This window comes from Osmia bicornis, chromosome 16 (genome assembly GCF_907164935.1).
Source record: "Osmia bicornis bicornis chromosome 16, iOsmBic2.1, whole genome shotgun sequence".
Lineage (NCBI taxonomy): Eukaryota > Metazoa > Arthropoda > Insecta > Hymenoptera > Megachilidae > Osmia > Osmia bicornis.
Window position 1 is genome coordinate 7,161,183 of NC_060231.1, and position 18,166 is coordinate 7,179,348.

Below are 18,166 nucleotides of genomic sequence, written 5' to 3' on the forward strand. Positions count from 1 at the left end.
TTAGTTCTTAAACAATAAAAATAAATCTGAATTTAATTAAGAAGATTTATTTTATAATTTTAGATCAATAAATGTCTATTAATTAACAAATTAAATTCTTAAATTATCTTAAGATTTATTGAATAAAAATTTAAGGGTAGCAATTTTTATTTAATATTCAATCATCTTTATGGTAATAATATTTAGTGATTAAAAGTTATCTTAAATTTTCTTCATAGCACATAAGTACTCATACAAAACCTAACATTTCTGATTACTTCGAAATGAAACAACGTGTGTCCGTTGTTCACGTGGAATGAGAGTTTGAAAATTATTATCAGAATCTGCAATCCCGTTGATTGAAACTAGCTTGTTGTTACAGCGAAGCTGGTAGATTGGTTTCGTTTGAAATCGACTAGCATCCAGGTAAACAACAGCTCAAACTTCAGAATAATCTGTTAACAAAGACACTTGCGAGCGGCATGAAAACGCGAAACGGAAGTAATGCTTCTCTTCCGCTGTCTTGAACAAACAGCTTACAAGTTTTGACGCAAGAAAATCCCTCGAACAAAATGCATTTACGAACTTTGAAAAATTGAAAGAAGAAATACTCTTTCTTCGTTTTCCGTTTCGTTTCCTTGAAACGAACGATGCGAATCATCGAGGGAAGGTGATGATCCTTAAGAAGACCAAGAGGATTAGACTTTGAGCCAGGGATGATATAAACTGGCTCCTCGAATATGAATAGCCTGATCCTGCACGGTTTGTACAACTGCAGCGCCGCGGTTCTTGATCGCAATGTCACGTTCTTGCTGATGTTGAATCGCAGCGAGCTCCTCAGCGTGTTGGGGGATGCTTTAGACAGCTCGAGCGAACGCGATGCGCTACGTGATGCGTTTTTCGATTGCATTTTTAATTATCAAGAACGACCGTTCGATCTCCCATGGTGGCAGAAGCTTTCATGGTCCCTCGTATTCGCTGCCATGCTGTTAGTAGCCACTGGAGGGAATATTATCGTCATCTGGATCGTGCTTGGTAAGAACACTTTTGTTTTATCGTATTAAATATTAAACATTAATGGGACCAAAGTGAGACCAATTGCAAGATTTTCTAGATGGCCCTTTGCTTTCTGCGAAATACAAATCGAGAAAAAAGGTGGCATCATTAGAAAACTGTTCTAGCTGAATCGATGTAATTTTCTCTGCCTTGAAAGGGGTAATCGAGCGTTATTGCGTTGAAAGATAACGGTGTTTCTTGTATAGCTCCAGATACCACGTTCTATCGGATTTTCTAACTTTCTGTTTCTTTACCACGGTCAATTCCTTTTTGCTTTTATAAAATCTTGAAGAAGGTTCGTTAGTAATATTAATTCATTAGAAGTATATAATATAAACGTTCCAGAAAATAATCAGCTGTTTTGAAAATTGATATAATTAGGAATTAAAAATCTGGAATCATTACGAGAGATTTATATTTCACAGAAAGTGTGTATTTATCTGACTTACGATACTCTCTGGTGATACGTGATTGAAATTACACTACGTTCGATCAATATTATGTATTAACCTTCTATACAATAAATTCTGTTCCTTCTTCAAATGAAATTATAATGCTGGACGCGAGGAAAATATTCATAAGCCATAAGAATATATCTTCATAATCAACTTCCTACAAATATTCCTACAGGATGTTTCATTAATTATGTTGATTCTTCCTGAAAAATAAAAAAATTGCAATAACAACTTTTCATATAACAAAGTGTCCCAAATCACAGTGCAGTAGACACTCGGTAATTCCCTGTTGCGAATGCCTCGTGGTCACATGCATTATTCAAACACACCCACTGAGGAAAGGCACGCACGCCATTGACACTCGATAATTCCTCGTTTCTTAGAAATGCCCGTCCCAAGATCCTAGAATTTCATCGAGCTCTTATTGTATAATTGCTATCTCTTCCCCATGGTGTAGTTCAACGTGATTCACCTCCTGATAAAGTTCTTACTCAATTAACAATTGTCACCGCTGCGATATTTACGGAATCAATTTTTAATTCCCTTACACAACTTTAATAAAAATTAATCCCTTGAGAGGTTGCAGAAATTCAATATCAGAGACAAGTCACCTTTGTTCCGAAGGATGAAAATAAATTGTGAAGTGAAATATTTGTTATACATTCGACATGATTGTTTGGTCTTACCCGTAAGAAATAAATGAGAAAGGCAAAACAAAGGCAGACGAAGTCAATGGAACTTTATTTCACTTGGAACAAAATATAAATGTAATTAAAGCGAACAGAAATAATTGAAAACAAAATGGAAATCTGCTTTTTATTAAACTGTACAATGTAAGAAGAATGAGTCGGTATTGAAGGGCGAAGTGAAATGCTTGAGAGACAAGGAGAATGAAATATTAACGAAAAGGTTCTGATTTCAAAGAATCGTCGTATGAATAGGATAATAGTTTCTTCCCTTAACGATACAAAGCAACAAACGTTCCCTTGTACAAGTTTATTCTTGATTCTTTTCATTAAATTGCAACAGAATGCTTTCCTAACAATAAGAATGTTGTCACAGGAAATAACGAATGTCTTCGAGTTACCATTTATTCCAAAGAAATAAAAGTATTACTATAAATACCAAATTAATAATCGTGGGGGGAAAAGGGTTATACAAAAATTTCTCACTAATACTTTTAAAATGTTCTTTGCTTCCCAGAACAATTTTGTTAAAAGTTTCCACCGTAATTGTAACATAGTTTGAAAGGATTATTTCATTTCACGTTGGAAACACGCTCGACTGTGTAATTGGCGGTAAAATGTTACTCCAATAGTTAAGTTCATAGCCGTGGTTACTTGGTAAAGCCACAGGGGAAGATAAAACGAAACTTTATTCGTCAAAAGACACTTGAACTTGGTAAGGAAATGGTACCGAGCAAATTTGTAGAAGTGATTGTTCTCTCTACGAGATCTTCTAACGTTTCACGGGAAGTTATGCAAATCTTCACGTGGATTTCCTGCAACTTTTGAAACTATAAAGATAATTTTGTAAACAGTGATTGTATTCTTTTCAAAACATTGGGAACATTAAGTTACTTTATGGAGTATCTCTCTTCTCTTCGCGCAAAAACCTTATCAGAACCTTGTCTTCGCTTATGATAAATGAACAATAACCTTGCACTCCATAAAGTATGTTCGTGATTCTGTACAAGAAACTGCAATCTATATTTTTGAATCAGGAAGCATATCGAACGTGGATGATGGTTTTCAAGCCATCGACAATCTTTGGAAAACGATATCGATTCAAAGGATAGGGTGGTGGCTACGTAAGTGACCCTCTCCTAGTCGTCTAATCCCAAACCACCCTCCGCTGCATTACCTCGTGCGTCAAGCTGTTGCCAACGGGAGACAAATTTGAACTTTTTTTTTACCTCGTAAGCTTCGCGCCACCAGAGATCAACTTACCTTTATATCGTTCTCTTGAGCATTAATCTTGACGTAAATCTTTTTACAATCTCCACTACCCTTGTTTTGTAGCCACACGGGGCGTCAAACGACACAGTTGACATTGAGTTTTGGACAATTTTAGCGCGAAAATTGTCCGACATATGTGTTTTTCTGTCGGTAGTTGTTCATATTGAAGGCACGAAAGCAGCTCTGGAATTTAATTAAAAGTTATTTAAATGGTCCTGTAGAAAAATGTTAAATATGTGATTTGTTTATGTTTTAATATTGAATTTAGTTTTACAATATGTTTTCCAAAAAAATAAATTGAAAAGTAATATATTTTTTCAATTTTTTGGGTATATAAATTATCAATATTGTTTACAAATATGAATAAATAATAATCTTCAATTTTACTCCTGTAAAAGCTGTTATTGCATTTCGCAGTCGGTGGTATTGAATGATGAATAAGGTATACGTTTCATCAATCGTTGACCTACACCACTGAATTCTCAATATATCCTCAGATTTATCCAGGATTCATCCATGATTAATTGCTTTACAGAGTTGAGTTAGTTCCGATTCAACCAAAAGGTAGATCGCCATTTAAATTATACTATTGATCATTTATAGACTGTCTTCCTTCAAAATAGAAAAAGATAAAATTCTTTAAACTTTTGTATCTCCACAATGTAAGACGTGAAAAGTCATATAACTTAGGATTAAATTTTTTTCTTCACACCGTAAACTGTAAGTTTACCACGGTTTTTTTAAGGGGTTGTTTTCACCCCTAAGAGTGTTCTATTTTTTTGAATTATAGAATTACTAAACTTTTCTTGTAAGTTCCACCTCCAAATTGACGTCAATTCCAGATTTGTATTTTAACTTAACGAATCTTATCCCAGGAAATTTCGAAATGCTCAATTTACTGTGGGATCGGGAAAATGAAATTCGTCAGGCTTACCTGGCCAATTCGCAACTTGTACCGATTGGCGACAAGGTGGTCCATCCTCGCCCTAGGGAATCTATTTTATCGCCCTGGACAATCCCTTTCATACTTCAGAAGATTGCGAACACGTAGTAGGAAAGTTGAAAACGCAGCTCTTATTCTTCTTAATGATGTTTCTAATTAGAAACCTAATTTCTCACACATTTTTCTCTGACCCTCAACATTATTAACATTAACAAATTTAAACCTTACATTCGTTCAAATGAATCAGTCATATTCTAACTCTTGCATGGCCGACCATGGAGAGAGCCTCAATCTTAATTTCACGATTCACTCAGACGTCGCTGTTCAAGGGCTAAAAACTTCAATAAAATATGCTCGGTCATGAAATATATGAAAAATCTGAAAAGCCTTAGCGCGACAAAAAGTGGAGAAAGAAAATGAATAAAAGAAAACTGATTCCTCTGTCTAAAAAGTTGTGTCGAGCGTTGTCGCGTTCGGACCTACTTGGGTGGATTTACTTATACTAAAGCTCTGGCAACATTCAGACGTTATTAAATCATTCAAGTATCCTTAACACGGTGTACCAAAATGGAAGCCCAAAATGGACTACACCTTGCTATCCTAAGCACTAGCATTAAGAAACCACTGTATCTTAATGGCTTAATTTACGACCTCTCCTTATCAGGACCTCTCACTTCAGGGTCAAACCTGTTAGGTCAATGTTTCTACGTGTTAATGAGCCCAGCAATTTGTGAATCAGAATTGCAATTCAGAATAGATCGTCTACTTTAATACCCTGCCTTTGGACGAACCTGATACACCATCGATGTTCGTTGATACTAATTGCAAATAATCAATACAATAGAACATTTCCAGGCGAAACCTGGCGTAATTAAACAGCATGACGTGAAAAAGGTACGCTGGGTAGGACCAGGACCTCCCATTCAAGATCAAGAAGTATTTGCTTGACTGGTGAGGCAATATAAGGTCTACGTTGTAGGGAGGTTTTTATATGATTTTTTTGTATAAGATAAAGATTTCTTTCGAAGTGTCTTGTTCAGATAATTCAATTGCTGCTTGTAACATTCCGCTGTGATTATTTGATCTGACGGAGGGGCGAGTAACAAAGTACCATTTTTTAATCCAAGCAGACACAGAAGAATAACTTAAGTTCGTGGACGTCGTGTTTTCTTGTCGATGTGGATAGGTCAGTTTTTTATCCTCTGTTTCGATTCGCCACAAAAAATCCTTTAAGAATGCGGGACCATGGTACAAATGTTGTTCATCATGGTTCTTTGAGATATTATGAAAGGATATTAATTTCCTGTCAGCAATGAAAGATGAAAATTAATAGCCAGGTTGTGAAATTTAACATTCAATGTATAGGGTTGCAGTGTACTTTTAGGGCTTTATTATCAGACTTAAGTTTGTGTATTCATCATCCTATCCGCGGGACCGTTTGTCGAACGAGAAGGGTAAAGTTTCAAAGAGGCGAGAATAAGTTCGTCTACCAAAGTAATATAAAAGTTTCCAGGAATCTGGTATTCAATTACAGTTTAATGAGTGATGTAAAATATTTGTTCAAGTTTTAATGCAATTGGAGTTACAAATATCCTGGGATTGCGAAGAAGGAAATTTTTATTGCTCCTTATAATTTATATTTATTACAGGTACATAAAATAACATTTTTTTATAATATTCTTTATTTGCTTTTATTATTCATTTATGAATAATTATAATATTCAATGACGTGAAGATGATACAATTAATAATTGAACTCATTATAGTAGATAAAATGTCACCAGTGTAAGAAATGCTGACATTGAGAACCTTTTACTTCGACGATCTTCATTTATTTCCTTCAGACGTCTTGAACAGTAGATTCATTAGGTTCCGTCTAAAGTCAATGGTTTCAATTATGTGCTGTCAATTCATTATTCACAGATCATTCTGACAAATGAAAAGCGATATCCTTGATTAAAAATATGATTTTTTGTTACAACAATGGGAAGGAAAATACTTTTGTTCTTATAATTTGTATCAGCTGTCAGGAAAACGATAAAATGTAAGCAATAATTGACGACATGATCCTATTAAATCCTTTTTTAATTATTTTTATATCTTCACCGCTGGTTTAAGGGGAGGTCTGAGGGGAGCTGCAGTTCCGAGCCCCAGTTTATCGATTTCAAAAAATATGGAATCAAATTTTTTTACTGTCAATTTCATATTGTTTTGACTATATTGTAATTAATTTTACGATTTATTAAATTTCATCCCATTGCATTTCTTAATTTTAATTAAATTAAAAAGAGTGTCACACTATTTTGCAAACAGTAGAAAGTAAATTATAAATGGACAAGAAACGCGAATAAAGAAGATAGGGTAGAATGGGACGAGCTAAAAATGGATACTGCTCGCATTTTTCCATTACCACAGGTCAGAGTTTCCCAGAAAATTTGTACTATCGTGTAAATGGAAGAGAATGTTTCAGAAAAATACCACCTGCTTGCGAAGAAGACACTCCTTTATTACTCAGAGTGGCTCAAATGCAAAATCGTCATATAATAAAAAATAGAAAAATTCTTTATTATTTTGCAAAAACAGTTGAATTTTTGTAAAAATTATTTGCCCATTCATCTGCTTCATATTCGTAAAATAAATTCCTTTGAAAATGTTTAATCTGTAATTTGTTTTACGATTGAAGAGAAAGGAGGAAGATCGAAAAATAATAGTTTTAATTATAACATCATAAATTTAATGTTCCAGCACACAGTCGGATGCGCACCGTGACCAATTACTTCCTAGTCAACCTCTCCATGGCGGACTTAATGATGTCGTTGCTCAACTGTGCTTTTAATTTCATTTTCCTTCTAAACTCTGATTGGCCATTCGGAGTGGTGTATTGCACCATTAACAACTTTGTGGCACATGTGACAGTTGCCTCCAGTGTCCTCACTCTGGTTGTTATTTCTTTCGACAGGTAAGTTTTGATTGGTGTTAACAAAGTTTAAGAATTAAGTGGTTCCTCTAACTCTTAAGTATTACCATACTGCTTATAGTAAGTATACAAATTATTTCTATTGGTGTAACTAGGAAAATTTTAGTCTTCTTAAATTTTAACATTAACAAATAACATTAATAACGATACCACTTTTTATTTTGGCAATAAAATCGTTAGGATTAATAATTTTGAGAAATTCATTAATTGAAAATGTTTCCACAGACTTCTATTTTAATTGTTTATGTAAAGAATATTAAAATTCTGGCCTACTTGTTCCACAAGGTGTTCCTGATTACATCTCATTGAAACGTCCACAAAACTCGGGGGTGCTTACCACCATGAAAATAATTATAGTTAGAATTAGACTGAAGTTTGGAAATGACAAGATATTAATTCTGCTGTTCTGTGGTTGACATCAATTACTTTTATAATTTATTTTAAGGAAGCATACATTTTTAATAATTGATCATCTTCTGTTCCTTAAATTCTTTCTTTTGTTGTTTGTTATTTAGAAATCGCAACATTTTGATAAATAAATTAACTGAATATTTTTAGTTTATTCAGGTCAGATATATTAATTTATTAAAAATTGAACAGCCTCCATTCTGACAATTAAAATTAAAAAATAAATTAATCATATTCTAACGAAATTAATATCGTTTGTTGCAGGTATATGGCCATCATGAGACCTCTTAAGCATCACATGTCTCGCAAAAGAACAGTGATAGTCGTGTTCTTAATATGGACGATCTCATCAATATTAGCAGTGCCCTGTTTGTTATATTCAACAACAGACTCGAGAAGGTATATTAATTTTTTAAATATGTATATTATTTTAAAACGAAAAAATTTCATATATTGGATAAATAATAATAAAAATAAACAGTGTAAAATAATATGAAATACGATATTCAATTTAAATTTGAACTCTCTCCATGGCATAACTTTAATTTATTATTAATTATAATAAGGTGTTATAGAGAAAATTACAAGGGTGGTAGGTTTCATGAAGCTCATGATTAATAAAGCGTTATTTGATGTTTGTCACGCTATTAAGCTTATAATTATAACTTTAATAAAGTGTTTAATGACAGGGATCACAGTATAATTACTGATTCCGACAGGTATTCAAACGGAAGGACCAGAATTTCTTGTTACCTGTTGTGGCCAGATGGACCCTATTTGCATAGTAAAATCGAGTACTTGTAAGTAATAATAATTATTTCGTTAAGGCAGCATTATTTCAAAACTATTATACAGGGTGTTCCATGCAGGGTGCTCCATGTAAATGGGCGAAGCTATAGAAAAACAGAATGTTTAATTTAATAATTTGTAATTTTTTAACAATCCTATTTTATTATTATTATAGAAACCGAAAATAGTAATTCGAAAATAGATATTGATTAAAAATAGATCAGAATAAGGTAGGAATAAATGGTAATGGAAAATATTAGGTGGAACAGGTTTCTTTGATTAAAAGAAGAAATGAATGGTGAAGGAAAAGGTTGAATGATATAGGAAGCTCTATTGTTGAATGCACTTAAGACGATCCTTAGACGTCTTGAAGGATTTGTTAAAGGAAACACTCGAAATGTATTGTGAACCACTTCGAGCATTTTATTTTTTAATACTTTTAAAACTTTGTGATATACCTTTGGACGTCTTGAAAAATTTATTCAAGGAAAAATTCGAAGTATCTTATGAAATATTTTTATTGTTACATTATTACAAAAGTTCGTACAATTTTTTCGTCTGAATTGCAAACTTATAGTATTCTATTGTTACAGTTACAATTTGGTATTCTTGAGTGTAACATATTTAATTCCTATGACTATAATGGCAATATGTTATACCTTCATGGGTTGTAAACTTTGGGGTTCGAAATCCATAGGAGAACTGACTTATTATCAGAAGAAATCTATGAAATCCAAACGCAAGGTACAAAAAATATTAATATTAAAGTAAAAATAAATAAAAGTCCAATTTTCAGCACTGGAAAAGTTAAAAGCGTTAAAACATTAATACTATCGTTGGAAATTTCTCGCTTGTAAAAATTTTAGCACTTTCTGCGATATTGAAAAAATAACGAGAAACAATTTTCAGTATTGGAAATTTTACCACAGAGTTTAATTGACATGAATATCGATTTATATAATTTATTACAGACCAGTACAAAATATAAAGTAATAGTTATAGTATTGGAAAATTATTTATTTATCAGTGTTTAAATAATTTTCTATTCATTTTTCTGTAGGTTGTGAAGATGTTTATTATAGTTGTTACAATATTTGCAATCTGCTGGTTACCGTATCAAGCCTTTTTCATTTTCGTTTATCATCATAGACATTTTACAGAGAGCAGTTATATCCAACACGTTTATTTAAGCTTTTACTGGCTCGCTATGTCAAATGCTATGGTAAACCCCATCATATATTATTGGATGAACAATAGGTAAGTCGTTATCTCTAATTTATTTAATAAATTATCATAAATGGGTAACAGTATTTTATTACCAAAAATAAAAATTGTATAAATTTTTCTATTACAGATTTCGTGTATATTTTCAATTGGTAATTTGCAAATGGGAATTAAAAAACAGTGGGAGTCGTCCAATGCAGGAATTTGTGAATCTTCAACGATCAGATATTATTCCCTATAATTCAAGTAATCAAGTATTCAATTATTCTTCATTTTTAATTTATTTCATTCCATACTATTAATGAGTTATACCTTTGTCAACTAATTTTATTGATTAGAATTTCATTTTTAGGTCGTTTCAAGTCATCATCATCCCGCTGGAAGCACGAGATGACTGAAACACAAAATTTTAGAACGCGGTCAAGTTACAGAAGAAGCCACAAACAAAATGCAACTGTTGTTTAATCGTGAATAAAAAAAAGTGAGTGAAATGAAAAATGAAATGAGACGGGTAATAAATTAACAAAACGAGTGATCAAGTTTGATAATAAATTTTTATATGAACAAATTTTAAGTAGATAAACAATAATTATTTTCTTAATTAAACGTGAAAAAAAATATCCAATGGTGTTTGCAAAATGTCGTGACAACTGTTAATATGCTGTATATGTGTACTATACTTGTTATTTTAAAATTTGTATTGTAATTATGAAACCTTGAATGAGTGTACCATATAAGATGATGAGGGTGGAAGAATAAAATGTAACATTGTACCATGTATGATAGAATATGTGATATTTACAGTCCCGTTTAATTACTATAAAAGAAAAAGAATACAGTGAACATTAATTTATGGGTTAATTATTCCTAAATATAATTTAAAGATATTGTAGAAACATTCTGATAATTCCTTTTCAATATTGAATGAAATACTATGTTTCTATATAATAAGAGAATAATATGAAATACGAAATAATTGTTTGACAAGCTTGTATTTTAAAAATACCTTTATAAATTACATATTTTTGAAATTTGGTCTCCAGCGCCATCTATACAAGGACGGCTCAAACTATTCGACAACCTACTCTGGCAGCGGGTAAGCTGCCGGCTTATCGATCGACCACCCTGCGGTCGATAACTTGTGGAGTAGTTTCAGCCGTTATTGCATAGGTGGCGAAGGAGTCGAATTTTGTTATCGACTTACCGACAGTTAGGGGTTAATTAATTTTACATATCAATATTACAATTATTCAGTAAATATATAAGTGCTGTATTGTTGTACTTTAATTTTTGTCATTGCGTAGGTATTACATTTTCTTAGACATACATATATATGTAGTATCATCAGTACTGTAGATACAAAAGACTGGATAAGCCTTTGGGGGTCCTAGGTACCCCAGGTGAGATTAAGTCAGCATGCAGAAAGCACGTTTTACCAGTCTCTCTTTTATCGCACCTGTAATCGTCATCTGAAAAGACAAAGATCCAATTTTCACACCCTGTGATGTTATTTTTTTACTTTTATTTTAGAAATCAGTCAAAAGAAGCACAAGACTGATTATTTTTGTATCTTTTAATTAATATTTATTAGATTATAAATATATTTTATATTTATTCTTCTAAAATATAAATTAAATTATGTTTTATATTTATATTTATAGATATAGATTTTATATAGATACAGATAATATAAATATAGATTACAAATTAAAATAATTTAATTAATAAATTAAATTTATTATTATAATTGTTTAACAAGCTTGTATTCTTCATGCACGTCAGTAAATACATCATTTTAAAGAAAGGAACAGAGCTATTATTTAACTTACCCAATTTTATTTCCGAGTTATTTATTTAGTTACAAGCCTTATATCTCTGCATCCCTTACACCCCTGTATCCCTTACACCCCTGTATCCCTTACATCCCTGCATCCCTTACATCCCTCCATCCCCTACATCCCTGCATCCCTTACATCTCTGCATCCCTTACATTCCTGCATCCTTTACACCCCTGCATCCATTACATCCCTGCATCCCTTACATCCCTCCATCCCCTACATCCCTGCATCCCTTACATCTCTGCATCTCTTACATATTTCACCAAAGATCGAAAAATTGTGATGAATTTAGTTCCTTTTTTCTCCACCAGAGGGCGCTGATTCGACCTCGAAATTTTAGTTGACATTTTTCCCGCTAGAGGGCCAAAATTTGTGCAAAGTTTAGTTCCTTTTTCCAAAACCAGATGGCGCTGATTCGACATCGAAAATTTAGTTCACATTTTTGCCGCTAGAGGGCCAAAATTTGTGCAAGATTTAGTTCCTTTTTCCAAAACCAGATGGCGCTGATTCGACATCGAAAATTTAGTTCACATTTTTGCCGCTAGAGGGCCAAAATTTGTGCATGATTTAGTTCCTTTTTCCAAAACCAGATGGCGCTGATTCGACATCGAAAATTTAGTTCACATTTTTGCCGCTAGAGGGCCAAAATTTGTGCATGATTTAGTTCCTTTTTCCAAAACCAGATGGCGCTGATTCGACATCGAAAATTTAGTTCACATTTTTGCCGCTAGAGGGCCAAAATTTGTGCATGATTTAGTTCCTTTTTCCAAAACCAGATGGCGCTGATTCGACATCGAAAATTTAGTTCACATTTTTGCCGCTAGAGGGCTAAAATTTTTGCAAAATTAGTTCGGATGTAAGGGATGCAAGGATGTAAAGGATACAAGGATGCAAGGATGTGAAGGATGCAAGGATGTAAAGGATGCAAGGATGTAAAGGATGCAAGGATGTAAAGGGTACAAGGATATAAAGGATGCAGTGTCTGGGGATTATTTTTTTTTTTTTTTGTTTAACGTGGGGAAATCTTGCATAAGACCCCCCACCGTCCCCTGGGGGAGGGCGGCGGGGGAGTGTCAGATTCCTACTGACTAAAACCCCACGGCGACCAACACTGGCGCTAAAGGAGGGCTCTGGGATTTTATGTATGTTACCCCGGAGCCCTCCACGCCTGACACACATGTGCCCATCTCGGGGGAGATCCCAAATGAGACCTCCCCCTGTTGCCTACCTGTGGCCGACACTGGGGGTCGCACCCGGTATCGACTTCTCCTCAAGTCGCGTACAAAGGCACCCGGAGCCCCCACTCCGGATGCCAACAGCCCTAACGGCCCCACCTGTATTGGTGGTGAAACCGTCATATATCATGTTGAGGGAATGGCTTGTAAAAATAAAAGATAATATGTAGATGAAAATATTTTTTTAAAATTATTATGGAGGTTTATTTATTAAATATAATTAAATTCGTTTGAATTATTGCAATTTTTTATTTGTTTACGTGTTCAATGGGTATAAATATTAATTTGTCCATAAAAACATTACAGTAACTTCTTAATTATTACGAGAAAAGTACACAGTTATATTTACACCATTAATTATAATTATTATACTTAGAAAGATGTGTTATGTACTTATATTACATATGTATAATTGGACAATGGGCTAATAGAGGTGTCAGTCGCGAAATAAAATTATAAGGAACACAGTAATGGCAGTGTCAGAAAAAGTTTGAGTAATTTCTTATTAGAAAAATAAGGTTTCACACCCAAATATCATGCAAAATATTATAATAATATCTGTAAGACTTTTTAAATTATTTGTCTGTTTCCGTTTGTATTAATAATAATACAATAATTTTACATTCAAAATTCTGAACAAGATAATACTGTTCCATTTGCTTACATTAGAATGGAACTTTTTATTTCTTGTTCATAAATTATCACTCTTTTGAAACTGAAATTAATCTAACAATTGATATTAATTATCAATTGCTAGTTTTAATTGTATTAACTATTAATACAATTGATTCTCCATGAATTAATTTTGATGTAAGAAAGCTGTTACATTACTACAGTTAAGAGCTTGATGAAAGGTTCATGTACGGTTTCAACAAATCATTTTTCTTTCAGTTTTCACATTTACACTGATACGTTGTTAAACTAATCTACAGTATTAACAATATACTATGCCCATCGAGAATTCATACATGAAAAGCGTCGACAGTAATTAGTGCTATTGAAGACTTTATACAAATTTATTGTACACTCTATTGATTGAAAGAAATTGTTTACAAATTCATGTATTATGACATCATTTGTTCAAATAAATACAAAATTGTTTCGAAAGTCTTTGTGTATTATAATGCATACTTTATTTAAAAATAATTTATGTGCCATTCAGAAATATTTTATTAGATCGTTTCTTGTAAAAACTGGCTACACATTATTTAATGTGTATAAATTACACATTATTAAAATAACTTTAAATAATCGTTTGGCACGACAATTTATTAGCTATAATAAATGTTGATTCTACTACACGTACAATTACACAATTCTTCAAAATTATGCTATAAATGTAATCGACAATTCGATACCATCATTTCTTTCTCCATTTTATTTATATTGGTCAAGCTGTTAATTAAACTGTTTCCTTTGCACCTTTTTTAAAATCGACTGTACAATATTTACAAGATTTTGACAATTTCTTTTTTCTTTCTTTCCCTAGTATCTGCCACAGTTTATAAAAATAAAATTGTACAATTTTACTTGACCAAAAACTTGAAAAGGAAAAGAAAAATTAATTTAGATACTTAATCATCCACATAAAATTAAGTAAAAAAGAAGAATCATTAATTTTGTCAGAAATAAAACAAACAACAGTGGAAAGAAATTTGTAAACGATATTTTTATTACAATAAAAATTCAATGAAAAAGAAAATATAAAGCGTATGAAAACGACGTCGCATTGTTTCTCAATCGAGGAAACATCGTATATAATCAATCATCATTAATATTACGAGTGTACTTTCATCAGAATATCTTGTATACATCATTATATCACTTAAAATCTTCATAAACCAATAATTTTACAAGGGATGCCTTATCATTGATTTTTAAACAAATTCAGCCAAGCATGTCATATAACATGTACTTTCCTTTTTAATTAATACTTGTTGCAACTCGTAATGAGATTTATTGAGAAACGCAGAACACGATATGAACACATAGAAGGCTGTGAAATGTAAATTTGTTTCCATCGAAACGATCACTTGGTTACAGTAATGTCTGCTTAAAACATTGTATAATAATAATTACTATTAATATTTGGACATTTGTTATAAGGTATATTTGTTGAGAAATATTGTTAATTCTCAAATTTCAAATTTCAACGCCATTAATTCAGAAGGAACCATTTTGATAGTTGTGACTTTGTAACTCCATTTTGTAATACTTAAGCAGCCATTACTGTACAATTATCACGAGTATAACTTCAAAAAACACAGTAATAAGGAATCTAATCACATCACGCGATATGCTTTGTGTCATAAAATATAGTTTTCTTAATTTCAATCAAGTTTTCATCTTTTAATAAAATAGCAGAGCACGGTGGTCAACACGTTACAAACAAGGTTACAATAGGTCGTGGCTCGAACAAACGCTTCGAACCAATTAAACATAACCTACATAATATCTAATGCAAGCATACAGTAAATACTTATATTCTTGTCACGTGATCCGTATATTCTTTCTCGAAGTGGAGGATATCGGATCAGGTTAGCAAATTAAGTTAATAGAACGATATGAAGTTCAGGCTCGTTGGATTCAGCAGTTTTTGGGACATATCTACTGTATGGTGCTGGAGCAACTGAGGGACAAGGGCACCGTTGTCTCTACTAGTACGATTTATCGATTAATAATCGATAGGGAGGTATGTAATGCCGAAGTAGATTCCCCCCTCCTAAACAACTTTCGCCCGAGATGATGACTTACCCCGTGCCCCTAACACTGCCCCCGGGCAAATCCGGGCATTGGGGGGTGCCCCTGACGAAAAGTAAACTAATTATAATTATTAAAATTGAAGTTTATAAATAAACAAAATAGGCTTCCTGCTGAATCCAACTAAAATTCAGGGCAGAAAATACAATCGTTAATTAACTTAATTTTTTTTTCTCACGTTTACTTAACATTGAATTGTCAACATCGTAGTTATATGCAGTAAAAAAATCTTCTCGAAGTAGTTGAGTTGATTGAATCGATTAGTCTTGCAATTGTTAGTATAATACTAAAAAACTTCTTTTCTTTTTTTTTAATGAGCATTGGAATCTCGATTTGTACAAATTCATTCATTTTTCTCTTTTAATAGAAATCTGACCATTTATGGTAACTAATTGATAGATAAAAATTCTCCTTTATCAAACTATCACAAATAATGAAACAATGGCAAATACGATTATGATAAACACCCTATTAGTACTATCGTCCACAAGTATAATTGCACTAATGAGAATTGTAAGAAATAATAATTAAAGTTGCAAAATTCAGCAACTAAATGCAAAAATATTTATAATAATTCTAGTACAAAATGTTTATTCATAGTCCATGTAAATTATCTAATTATTATTCTGATAAAACGAAAACTTTAATTTACAATATTTTCCTTCTATTTATTATTTTTTATTTTTGTAATTAAACTCATGGACATTAGCATTCATATTTGTATTTTTAATATTTTTTTATTTTTCACCATGATTCTGTGTTAACGATATATACACGTTCGTATAAAAATTACTTTAGGAAACATTGAGAAAATTAGGATGGAACGTATCCGTTGATGTTCTTTTTCTTTACAAAAGAACGTGTTTGCTGAAACTGAAAGCATTCCGCGGTCCAGCCGCTTTTCTGCTATCTTTACACTCTTATCATTATTATAGTTTGGACTCGATACTTTCAAGCTAATTTAAATGCAAATCAAACATCTCGGTAATATTCAGGGTTAAAACCTGAGATATCACCACCCAGACTCAAATCATCAAGAATTCAAAAACAATGTGTACCAACTCACCACGTGCGTCGCATGCAACAGCATCCATCAAAGAGGGCGAACAAAAGCAAGCATACAACTCAAAGTCGGATCATTAACGAGTCTCTCAGAAAGAGAATAGAATAGGACACTCCAAGAAGCCTATCCAGAATTTACAGTGTTCAAGTAACACCGTGTCCACTTCTCTACGCTATGACCCGCTGCGCGACAGAAGTAGACCCGGGCTATAAATGGAGTGCTGACAAATTTCAACCTCATTTCAGTAAGGAACTTTCCTACCTAAAATAATTCAGATAGTGTTTCCAACCACAAACACACGAATCATGCTACTCGACATGGGTACAGTATCGAGCAAAGTAGGCTGTATATGAGGCTCCTCCTTCCATATAGCGTCACTTTCCTTGGGACCGCCTCCAGGGAGTCGAGGAAGGGGAAACCTCCGGGATGGGGAGGCCTATGGGAATGCCAGGAACCCCAGAAGGTGGGAAGCCTATGAAAAGAGAGGCATCGCCACTTTTCCTAAAAAGCCTACCATGCTCGGTACTGTACATTTAGTGTAGAGGGCGCATTTGAAGGTGCACAGCCTAAAAAATTGTTAGCCATACTGATATAGCGTTTGTCAGCCTTAAAATTGAACAAAAAATAGATGAAAATCCCTTTAGAAAATTTTAGTATATCGTCATTTGCTTGCCAGACTCCTGATGAAATTAAAAGCATCATCAAGTAGGCAGACTTATGCTTTTGTGCTTGGAAACACTATCGAATTTCCCTACCGAAATGAGCCAGCTGTTAGACTATAGCGACAGACACCTGGCCCGTCGCTAGAAAGTGAGGGGGAACGTGCCGGCGTGTAACTGAGGATCAATATACTCGAAGTGGTTCTCGCAACCGTTTTAACGATCAATTAGAGCAACGGAAAGTTATTGTGTACTTGCGTGTTATATGGCTTTGCTCTCCTCTGGTGAAGGCACCTAGAGGAGCTTTAGTGTGCGGTGAAGTTGGCCATGTTCACCGCGCCCCCACGACACATCATGTCGATCGATTTTAATGCATCGACACACTGTTCCTCATAAACCGAGTAGGCATTATTGTTTTCTTCCTCTATCGCGCGCATTATATGAACTTTAGTGCTAGTAAGGTCCAATGTTAACTTAGTCTTGTGGAGAATAATGTCAAACTTGACGTTGGGTGTAATATTCTTTGGATTCAGTGATTCTGAAGGATATTGTGAGCTGCAGTTTGAAGGATTTATAAAAATACAATTTTTGGTAGATGCTCTGCCAATTTTGGATTAACGTGTTCATTACTAACATTATGTACACCTGGGTGCAATGTAGGCTTTCCTTGAGTAGATGTACCCAAGTGGGGGAAGCCTAAGTTGCACGTGACTGTACAGTGCTGAGCATTAATGTCTCCTAGTATGGTAGTGAACGTGTTAAAAAAGAAAGATACATAATGGAATGATTATAAAAAATTCAGAGTTGATCTAATAACCTTTG

The 18,166-nt window shown here is 33.3% G+C and overlaps 1 protein-coding gene across 1 annotated transcript; it reads left to right on the top strand.

The window, feature by feature from the left end:
* The first annotated feature begins 719 nt into the window (after positions 1–719).
* LOC114872219 (tachykinin-like peptides receptor 86C) lies at positions 720–10,254 on the top strand. The gene is made up of 8 exons (XM_029179207.2): positions 720–1,014; positions 7,137–7,350; positions 8,041–8,175; positions 8,496–8,576; positions 9,159–9,309; positions 9,626–9,822; positions 9,920–10,035; positions 10,142–10,254. Exons 1-8 carry the CDS (start codon positions 720–722, stop codon positions 10,252–10,254), a joined length of 1,302 nt encoding a protein of 433 aa, XP_029035040.1.
* The last annotated feature ends 7,912 nt before the right edge of the window (positions 10,255–18,166 follow it).